This window comes from Topomyia yanbarensis, chromosome 1 (genome assembly GCF_030247195.1).
Source record: "Topomyia yanbarensis strain Yona2022 chromosome 1, ASM3024719v1, whole genome shotgun sequence".
Taxonomy (NCBI): domain Eukaryota; kingdom Metazoa; phylum Arthropoda; class Insecta; order Diptera; family Culicidae; genus Topomyia; species Topomyia yanbarensis.
Genome location: NC_080670.1, coordinates 2,465,132 through 2,476,621, shown reverse-complemented (window position 1 = coordinate 2,476,621; position 11,490 = coordinate 2,465,132). Strand labels below are relative to the sequence as shown.

General features: G+C 38.9%; 2 protein-coding genes across 2 annotated transcripts in view; one reads left to right on the top strand and one right to left on the bottom strand.

The window, feature by feature from the left end:
- The first annotated feature begins 471 nt into the window (after positions 1 to 471).
- LOC131693338 (uncharacterized) overlaps positions 472 to 11,490 on the top strand; it is a 105,614-nt gene continuing 94,595 nt past the window's right edge. The window contains exons 1-2 of the mRNA XM_058981076.1: positions 472 to 592; positions 663 to 803. Of these exons, the coding sequence (XP_058837059.1) occupies positions 472 to 592; positions 663 to 803 (262 nt within the window). The remainder of the gene's footprint in view (positions 593 to 662; positions 804 to 11,490) is intronic.
- Positions 7,552 to 11,490, bottom strand: part of LOC131676592 (parkin coregulated gene protein-like) — a 38,026-nt gene continuing 34,087 nt past the window's right edge. The window contains exons 4-8 of the mRNA XM_058955736.1: positions 8,753 to 9,036; positions 8,585 to 8,704; positions 8,229 to 8,523; positions 7,916 to 8,169; positions 7,552 to 7,830 (exon numbers count right to left, since the gene is read on the bottom strand). Coding sequence (XP_058811719.1) covers positions 8,801 to 9,036 — 236 coding nt within the window. The 3' untranslated portion in view covers positions 7,552 to 7,830; positions 7,916 to 8,169; positions 8,229 to 8,523; positions 8,585 to 8,704; positions 8,753 to 8,800. The remainder of the gene's footprint in view (positions 7,831 to 7,915; positions 8,170 to 8,228; positions 8,524 to 8,584; positions 8,705 to 8,752; positions 9,037 to 11,490) is intronic.

The window sequence follows — 11,490 nt, the reverse complement described above, 5'->3', positions numbered from 1 at the left end:
ATCGCTGCGATGGAATTCCGATGACAGTTCACGGTTCTTTCGTCATGCTGGGGATTTGCTGATAACGGCATGCTTCGTTTTGGCCAATAATCCGGTCTAATTGGTAGGATTTGAAAAGAGCTTAAAGGTCAGGAGGAGGCATCATATTCCATAGGTTTCTTTATACGTAATGCTGTTCCTTTATACACTCCAAGCCTACTTGGTTGTCTGAATTTGACTTGCTAATAAGAAACGAGATTACGCACATGTATATAAGTATTTTAACTTTCGATTCATGAGCTCGAATAATGTATAAGGTACAAAATTAGTTATTTCGAAGAGCTTTCAAGGTTGTAAGTGGTGTACTTACCAACCGAAATGAGCACCTTAAAAATTGAACAAGTAAAAATCACACCCAAAATCACCGCTCGGGAACTGTAGAAAGTAAAGATAGTCCCCTCGCGATTGCCTAACTCACGTAATGCCAGCTTGATGTTTCGAAAGAAAATCGGCAAAGCTTGGTGCTGCTCGGTGCAAAGTCGTGATTTTTCCCTGCTGTCGGATGTACGTGATGTTCTCATCCGTACTAACCTACCTACCTTTCCACCAACCGGTAACGTAATGACGATTCACAATCTGTATCTCATGCTATCCACTTTTCTTTCGTTTCATTTTTTTTGCAGATTTCAATGGCGACGGCAAACCGGACAACATCACGTTCATGATCAAACGCATCAAGGTTCACAATCTGAACGCCCTGAAGGATCCCTCGTACCGATTCGCCGGCAGCTATGGAGTCGAAAAGTTTCTGGAGCTGTTCTCAGGTGAGTCATGAGGAAATTATCACCTAAATTTGATAGTGTATTAAATTGGTTCGAATTGTTTTTGGAGCTAGCGTCAATCCGGCACTTGCTTAGTCCTGTCACTAAGTTAGTGTCAGATTCAAATCTCATAACGAAATTAGTTTGTATGTTTATTCTAAGTGCACACGATTTAGACTATCTTAAAATTAAAAATACTGTTAACGACATTAGTATAATTTTATTGGGACTGGATATGTTTATAGACTAGAAATACAGTTAGACTTACTGCGAGGGAGGCAAATTATTCTTTGGAAAAAAAACATTTACAACGGGGATTAACTTCTATGTCCGAATGATAGAGATCATACTGGGCCAGAGTGCGGACAACAATGACAGGGAAATGAAGAACACAAACTTTTTTTTTTCGAGAGTTGTCCTACTGGAGCTGTAGAGCTAGGTTCTCGGAAGGGCTCCCCGTCAGAATCACATACTACAATTTGCAGACGAGACAGGCAATGTCGCCCAATAAAACACTGCAATAGGCCAATTGTAGCGGGCCGTGATTCTGAATGTGATATTCATTGTACGGTTCAGGCATGTGCGGGCGTAGGGACACGCGATCGCGTGTATCATCGCGAAGGGCTCGAACATTTGTACGTTAACGTGCTCGATCGCGTTTGTATGTCGCGTGTGCTAATGTGTATGAACTTCGCGTGTATAAATTCTATTTCATAACCGTGTGCCTTTCGCGTATTCGCGTGTGTTCTAGAATGATCGCGCGCGGACCGTGAATCTGATACTTAATTTTTTGTGTACGGTTCAGATTCCAGAAGAAAGTGGGTTCTTACATATCATTAGAATTCCCATTCATGTCGCCGTAGAACGCGGGGCCTAGTGGATATAAGCTTTATTTTTTTTGGATTGGTCCAACTGAATGTATGGACCTAAATTGCTAGAATGAAGGCTAAAGATTTCCGGACGTGACCGATTCATGATCGCGCGCGTTTGCAGGTTCGCGTTTGAGACCGCGTGTGTAACTTGGTATGTACTCAAACGTTCACATAATTACCGGAGTGTTATCAAGTATGCACGATCGCGGGCATAGGTAAGCGTGAATGATCGCGAAGGGCTTAAGCGTTCGTATGTTGACGTGTTTGTCGCGTGTGCTCGCGTGTATGTGACTTCGCGTGTATAAATTCGATTTTGTAACCCTGCGGCCATTCATATATTCGCGGACCGTCATTCTGATATTTAGTTGGGTGTACGGATCACATTCTGACAGGGAGAGAGTTACCCCATATCACTAGAGTTTCCGGTCATGTCGCCATGGAACGTTTTGTCTAGTGGATATGGGAGTTATTTTTCAATTTTTTTTTATTAATTAACAAGGACCTAGATTGTTTGTACCGAGGATAGAGACTTCCGGACGATCCCGATTCATGATGGCGCGAGCGCGGGAGTTTGTAGGTTAACGCTTGAGATCGTGTTGGTAAGTTTATGAGTGCTGAGATTTTCACCTTATCACCGGGGTGTAATCACGTTTGCGAGTTCGTGGGCGTAGGTTGCTGGGAAAATCGCGAGGGGCTCTAACGTTTGTGCGCTGACGTGATTTTGTAACGTGTGTTCTTGAATGGTCGCGCGAACCGTGAGTCTGATATTAAATTTTCAGTGCGCGGTTAGAATTCTGGCAGAGAGCGGGATCGTTTATATCGATAGGGTTCCCGGTCATGTCGCCATGAGACGTGTTGTCTAATAGGTATGGGCGTATTTTCTTAATTGGTCCAGCTGAAGGCATGGACCTAGGCTTCTAGGATCAAGGATAGACTTTCGGACGTGACCGAGTCGTAATCGCGTGCACGATGGTATTTTTGTAGGTTCCCGCTGAGACCGCGTTTGAGAATGTGTGAGTGTTAAGACGTTCACTATCACCATCTTTGTTGACCCAGCTGAAGGCGGGTGTAGAATGGCATTATAGGACTCGAAAAGAAGAAATAAAAGACAATATATGAGAGACGTAATAGATTAGATAGGTACAAGATACAGCTGAAGTTATGATCATCACATGAGACATACATTAGTACTTCAAACACTACTAATACTTGGATAGCCAATCACCACACATAGCACATCCTTTCTCAATTATCTATTTGTTACTGATTGATTGTTGGTTATGAGCTGGTAAATAGAGGAAAGGTATAGAACAGATAAAGGGCTCATATCAGCCCTCCCGGCCTCCTCGACACACCACTATCGAGGCGTATTGTAATCAACATCTTGAAGCGGGCTTTTATATAAATCAAATCCTCAGTAGTCATAATGTTTGGTGGATTATTAAAATGAGAACTAATTAACCTGTAGTAGTAGAACTTGGTGCAAATAAAAACTAAAAAGAGCGAAGGTCCTTATATTTAGATAACTCTATTGAATCTATTGTGGCTTGATGATGTTTACAATACCGTCAATCCCATCAACCTGCGAGAGGGGAAATGAAGAACACAAACTTGTAACTTTATGGCAAAGGGAAGATTGCTGACGGGACATCAAGAACCGGAACACGGCTTGGTCCTTCTTGAACCTACAGAGAATCTTTTTAAAGGCCATACATCCAATATTTCTGCGTTAATTTTTTTTGTCAATCTCGTAGTAGGAACTCTGGAAATGACTGATAAAATAGAAAAGAGATAACTACAATTGCATATTCATTGTTAAAAAAAAAATAGGGAGATGCTAAACATATAGGGAGCACATCCCGAATAGGAACGTAGGGTGGAATTCCTTGGGACCGAAGAGAAAAGTTTAGCTAAGATTTGGTACCACAATACTCGATACACGACCAGACAACATGTCACGCTGACTGCCGTTTGAAGCACAAAGAGCGCGCGGTCATCGCAAGCCCAATACGCTGTAGTTGCGCATTCAACGTTAGAGCTTCGGTTCAGACCATCTCATATGTCCAGCAATTTGAATATGACAAATGTATTCATAATTCATGACAAGACCGATGATAAATTTTCCGGTCATCTACAGAACTAAAAGCCTACCTGTGTATTGTTGGCAGAACTCTTTAAATCAATTATTTGTCCAATAATAGCGTCAAAGTTGTTCAAAGGTTTCTTTAGTGTAATATATTCTGTTCTAGAATCTGAACCGCGTACTGAGCACGAATATGCAAACAGCCACACGGTTGCGTAATCGAATTTATACACGCGAAGTCACATACGTACTGGCATACGCGACAAACACGAGAACATATAAACGCTTGAGCCCTTCGCGATCATCTACGCACATCTGCGCTCAAGATCTCGCAATTTTGATAACACCACGGTGCTAAAGTGATCTTCAGCACTTATAAATTAACAACACTTAAGGGGTTATATACAAAGTTGTGGCGAAAAAGAGAGCTAGGTTCGTGATTTTTTTTAAAGCGTTTCATGCAATTTTTTTTTTTGAAAAAGTTCGAAAAAACAAGTTGAATTAAAAATAATATTGAAGGTTGGCGAAGTTATGGCCCATCCCCCGTAGCGAGTTTTTTTTTGGCAGAGGTTTGCGGTGAATGCTCTCCAAGCCGAACCGCTCAACTGAAATAGTAAAAAAAAGTAAAAACATTATTGAAGAAAAATGTATTGTGGTGTACCTGAACGGATTAGGTTCCCAATAATTTTTTTTTCCTGCAAATAAAACGTGTTAACCAAAAAAAATGAGTTTTGTGGTGTTCAAAATTTTAAACAAAAATTCATCGCAAAGAATCAAAAATTTTTTGATAAAAAAGGAACCTTACACAAGAATGTCAATACAAACAATTCAAAAAAAAAATATGAAAATCGGATGAATAGCTAGTTTCTACAATTATTTAGAAGACTGTGAAACTTTATCTTGGACCATTAATAAGTTAATTGTCACCCGATATTTTAAATACCAGAAAAATAATACTAAACCTTCTATAGAAATATCATGGAACAACTTGAATACTGAAAAAAACTACAAATACCATAAAAGTGCCTTAAAATGCAATAGAACTTTAAAAATACCATAAATAGTATAGAAATCCCTTAACGTTACCATGAAAATTCAATACTATAGAATTCAATAAAAGTACCTTAAAATACAATAGAAGCACCAAAAAAATACTTTGAAATGCTGCAGGTTGACCATTAAAATTTTATGTAAATTTTAAAAAATGCCATGCAAATGAAATAGAAACACAATAGAAGTACTTTAGCATTGAACAGCCTTGAGAAGAACTAAATAAAAATATCGCAATTAATCTTAAAAATATCATTACGTGATGAATCACTACCAAAATCCTTTAGGCCAATCAGCTTATCCTCCATATTTCCTTAAATATTGGAAAAAATTGTTGACTAATTCAATGTACTATGCTGTGACAAAACACGGGTTTGATATTTACACAATAAATTGGAACAGCTCGATGCTTATAAACAGTGGGATAAATTACCACGCTTGGAAACACGACCCCCTGACTATGAAAACATATAGGGGATGCCCTCCAGGTGGAGTTCTACCACCCTTATTGTGGTCATTAGTTTGAGACGATAAAACCATAAACCATCAACTGAAATGGGCTACAAAATGATTGGATTCGCAGATGTTGTGATCCTCGTGAGCGGAATATATGACTGGGTTATCTCATATAGAATGACAATTAATTTCATAAACATACATCCCTTCAAAATAGCCAAAATCCCAGTTATCCGAAAAAAGAACAAATGCATATCAGCTCTTTTTCTCAAGGAAACAGTAATTGAAATGGAAACAGTAATTGAATCCTCTGCGGTACAGTTCTTGGCATTGATACTATATAAAAAACTTATTGAACTATTGTTATTGGGATATTTCAAGTTTTTCTATAAATAACCTCAGGATTATGATTAAAAACTACTTATGCTGAGACTGAACTGGGAAAAGGTTGCTCTATTCTACAAATATATAGAATATAGAATAGATTACTTCAGGTTTCCCCAGAAACGAAATAAGAAAATCGTACGGAGAAAAGATTGAAAATTTACGAATTTGGCCTCGTTTTTACTTTTCAACTATAACTCACAATTTTTTCTGATATCTTTTATTGAATCTCGACAACTTCTTCTTACAATCTATGAATTGCGAGCTATGATTTTGTTACACATAGTTATCGATAAACATATACCACAGTTGCCAGATTTATTTAATACAGAGATTTCAATTTCATTGAAAACTTAGCAAGTTTTTCTACAAATTCGAATGTTCCACAGATTTTCGCCTTTTTTGTGGGTTAGGTGTCAGAGATTGTAGAAAGTTTTTTTTGATTGAAACACAGATCCCTGCTACATACCTCAATTTTTTGAAAGTGAGTCTTAAAAAGGTCACTCGGCCGATGGAGAATCCAACATCTTCCATATCGAAGATATATGCAAAGCTCCATCCAAATCGAAGACGATCAAGTCCAGTCGTTGAACCAGAGTTGAATTCCATTTCTAGTGAGGCCAACTTTCTCGTCAAATTTAGGCACCGAGAACTTGTCAGAAATGATGCTTTTTCTTCTGTGGTAGTGAAAAAGGTAACAATTTCAAAGAAAAAAATCTTTACAACTTTTGAGGGCAAAGGATTTCTGGTGGAATACAAATTACGAATTACAAGGAACTCATAATTTGTAGTAAAAATCGATCGAGTGTTTACGGTTTTCTGACTGCTAAAATATGTTATATATTATCGGGCCTCAGGCTGTGCTTTTCAACTTCACGATTTCAGCATGCTTTCAAAGAATTTTCTATCTGTATTCGACGAAAACTTCACTACACCACCACAGATCGCTTGCCAAATAATATACTTTTTCTATGATATTTTTTGTGATGAACAACTTTTTGGGACATTTTTATTTCTATACGTTAAAATGTTTGATCGCCGGTCATCAAACATTTTAACGTCTTAGATTACGATGCTATCATTCTATAAATTTTAGACTTAGAAACTGTGAAGGGTTCCACAAATTTAATTAGGCAGCTTTGACTTTTTTGTCCCATTTTTACGTGAAGTAAAAGTCTAGCTTAGAGCCTAGAACGCTTTTCTACGCTCTAACTCTTTTCGAACTAAATCCAATTCGAAGAAAATTGTACTCATCTTTAGTTTAGAGAGTGGGATAAAGAATTTGAAGCTACTGGTTGTACCAGATAAAGTAAAGCAAACAAGTCGCTACATAATGTTATATGGCAATTTCTTAACGAATTTTGTTTGCGTAGTAATTAATTACGATACAAGACCAATTTCACGCTAACACATGGACATGAGTTTACTAAGTAATACCGAAAAATAACCAAAAAGATTATCGAAGTATGAAAAAAAATCTTGAAATCGTAAATCATAGAATATTGTTGAAAAAGATTGTTGTTGGAAAAATTCGCTGACATTTCTGCAACAACATAAGTCAAATTATCCTCTCGGATTTGAATCTTTTCTTGAAAAGAGTTCCCATTTTTCTACTATCTAATAAAATGTTCAATTTAAAATTACAAACTCGTGAAATAAATCGATTAATCTACTTACCTGTTTCCTGCTGCGCATGTGAAACACCTTCTCCATCACCTATTAGCGGAGGTGCGAGAATAACATTTTCAAAACAGTATCTAAATAATCGCACAACACATTCACTGTGATTGATGGGGCGGAAGGGACCCCTCCAAATACAAACGACGATAACTGCCAATCGATATTTTATTGGGCGGCAACAATTGTCGGACCTCTACACTGCCAGAGCCTACTCCGGCAAACCGAATATATATATTGTTCTCCAAGTGGAACTCACTATCTTCCGCAGTCAATTTCCATTCCACAGGATAGCTAGGAAGAGTAGATACGTCAGGAAACCGATCCGGACCGCGAAGCAACAGCAAACCTGCCGACCAAATGTGTAATGCAAATACGAAATAAACGAATATAAACTTTTTTTTGCTGTAGTCCACGCTCCACTGCTGCCGTTCATCACCACTAACTTTCCCTTAGTACACATAGAACATTCCGAGCTCACACGAACTCGCAGCCATAAATTGGCTACCTGGAATGGTGGAAAAAGTATGAATTTATGCTTTCGCTTGTTCCATTTCCAACGGTGGGCAGACGGTGGCGTAGCGAATACTTACCGGAGGGGTATTCCCGAATGGTCAGATCGTCTGAACATTGAGCATTATACATATTAAAGTTCACAAAAAATCCATGTCATGTATTTGAAAAAAAAAATTCTGATCGACGTCAGATGCCCACTTACTCCCCTGCTTTTTGGAATCCATTCAGTGAAACCAACCGCTGCTGCTATTCACCAACCAATGAAGCTTCGGAACCTCATCTTTTCTCGTATTTACATTCGCATTCCGAGCAGAGGAACGACGGCGGAAATCTGGGAAAATAATGTGTGTCATGATAAGCAGAAAATTGGGGGAATACCTTTGATAGTACCCGGATGAGCGAACGAGTACACCTTGGTCCTCCATGTCTGTATGCAAGCACAGATGCACCAACCAAAATCGGGCGCACTCTGTGGCTGAACTGAGCGCTCTTCCTTCCGCGATGGGTGAAGGGTGATTTACAATTTTCCATTCAATTTCTTCATGATGAATGAGAATGTGTGACAACGCCAAATCTGCGGCTTCGCGGAGTTACTACAAGTTGGGAGTAGAATTCTTCCCGGCTCATGACGAAAGCTCGGATGATTTATGGGTAAAGTGATTTTTGAGTTGCGACGAGCGGGAATCTTAAAATAGAAACGGTTAATTTTGATTTCAATCTGAATTTGAACTATGATAATGCGTTACCATTTTAGCAAAATAATCTTTCACGATTCCATTCGATTCTAAACAGCTGCATTGTAGCTTCGAAGTCAATTTTTACAGGCTCAAACGGATCCGTAAAAGGTGCCTGTTTCTGAAATTGGGCTGTAGTTAATCACCATGTGGCTCCACTCTTTTGTTCAAACTATTTACCATGCGCCTCCATAATTATTTTTAAACCTTTCGTTGCACGAACATCAATCAGCGATTTAGTACACAACTCTCGTACGTCGGAACCATGTATTTAATGTTGAGATAGGCATCCTTGCCGCCTGTCACCTCGAGAATATTCAGTGTAACGTTGATCACGTCGCCCAGCCGGTGTCCACCTCGAAAGTCGATCTTGTCCGCTATGTTCGCGTTGGTGTCGCGGAATAGGTTTAGCATCGGCAGCAACTGACGGTAGTACGGAACCAGGCAGCGACCAATCCAGGGACCTTCGGAAAAATAAGGTAAAAAAGTATTTTTGTGTTACGGCTCCGAGTATGTGAATTCCTTTGTTAGTTAGAACTTTTCAAGTCTGAGAATTGTGAAATTGTTATACATGTATAAATGTAGCGCGGTTCGAAAGGAATAAAGAATTTTTTAAAATCTGTCTTATGTCATTTTTGCTTAATGCGAAACTGAGTCTGGATCTATCCCTAACCTCTGACAAAATGTAAGAACTGATAGCAATTAGTGTTATACACTGACTTAGTGTTGTCATTGGAGTAACGACAATTTTACAAAAACCTCACTTTTAGAGTAACGACAAAGAATAAAAATGGAACTCACATGAAGGTGCGATGCTCAAAATATTTTGTTGCTTTCTGCAATGAAGCAAGTTCGTGGGCACTTCGTAAAAATTTTCGGAAGGCGCAACAAGAGCCGTAAGAGGCGACTAACAACAGGAGGCGTCCCTGAGTTGTGGTATCTCTTCGTGCCGAAGACCGAAGTTCGCTAAAGGGTCTTCAAAAATTTTATCCTCGGCCAAAGTATTATTTGCCCTTTCTCTGGTTAGTGAATCTCTATGGAAATGGATATTTATATTGATATTGAAGTTATTGGCATGTCCCAGGCTCAGCTTTTCTGATCCTCTGATGGTAATTATAATAAAACGTCTTCGGACTGTTGTACAAAAAACCGGCGAAAGACAACATTTCGGGTTCGCTGAACGATAAATTAATTTCCAATACGTTCAGTTCACAGTTCAGTATTGGAAATACACAATAAATACTTCTGTTCTAGCAATGTACCGGGATTTGTTTTGTTCCACGGAATCGAACGCGTTGTTAAAATGCACGCTGCCCAATCTTGCGCTAATTTTACCATCACAAGTCGGTCCTGCGAAGGTCATTGTTGAGATTGTATGCGGCTACGAGAACGTGAATTTCCCAGTTTCTCTAAGTGTTCTTCAAAATATTTCTGCGTATAAAATATACCCCATTCCTCAAGCTGAGACCAGTTTGAGTTACTTTTGATCCTTGCTGTTTGCTGATTCGGACTATGCGTGGGGAGGACGCATGGTCTTGTCTGAGAGGAGTGATGAATTCACTACCGCTCTACGCATTTTTGTCTCATGTGTATAGGGAATCCTATAGCACATGGGACATTTATGCGTATAGCGGCAGTTCAGTCATGTATGAGGATTGAGAATTGACCATTCGCGAAAAGGATCAGCACGAAGAAATTTTTTCATATCCCTGCCGCGAAAACGGTCGATATAATTTAGTTGTGGCTCGTTTCCACTCTCGTCGTTTTTTTCTATTCGAGATTTTTTGTTGATTTTCCTTTTGCTGGTTTGTCTTCTGTAGGAAAAATGTCGGAATTACCTGTATTCTTTATCTTCACTCAGAACTGTAGTACTGCCAACAATCTCATGTTTTTATACTTCTCTGGCGCTTTCTTGGCATAATAAGCACTTATATGATGATAGCAAAGTGAACGTTACTGATTTATTAAAATATAAGCTATGCTCCTCATTGTCGGTTATCCGGTGTTTAAGTTGCTTATTTGGCCAATCGTATTAATGCGATAAATGATGTTGCCAAGAGACATGCTGGTGAACTCGTAGTTATGCTGCCTAAGCTCGACCCTCAACAGCAGAAGACAAAAGTTAAGCCCGTAAGATAATAAGCCTGTTATGATGACCCTGCCACTTCTAGTTTTCCGATCCGTATACTTCACATCCTTGCTCTCACTTGAGTACTATGGCTCTAAATTTTCATAACTTTCCCTACCCAGTAATCTCTAGCAAATTGAATGTCGTTAAAATATAAAAAAATAAATGAAAAATTTCCCACATTCTCGGCAGCCGGCTGCGTAGAGTAATTATTCCATGATCACGCTATTGGCACATTTATTAACAACTCTCTCTTTCCCGTGATACATGTCGAGATGCAGAGGATTTCTCGGTCTCTAGCAGCGACAAGTATCGGGCTAACATTCGCTTCTTTCGCAGGATATCTACATTCGGACGTGTTCCAATGAACATTTTGCAATTTCAATTGGTTCTGGCCATTAACGGAGTGATCTCTTATGCTTATGCTTAAAATTTGCTGAGGTGCAACAAGACTACTTTAAATTTCCTGAAGTTCGCGGATCGTCCATGAAATTCACGGAAGTCCTTTAAAATGACCTGAAATTTGCACAACTACCCTAATGTTTGCACATTTTTTAACACAATCTACCTGCAGCTTATCGACTTTATGTAAAACTCGCCTTGAACTTCATAAATTTTCCTGAAAATTGTCAATTCTTCTTGAAGTTCGCCAAATTTTGCTAAAGTTGGCAGCTCCTAGAGCTCACAGAACATCCCAATTTATCGAGTTTCCGTAATGATTGTAAAACTTTTCTAAAGTTCTCCAACCCTTTCCTTATGCAAAATTTAACTGAAAATTGCAAAATAGGTA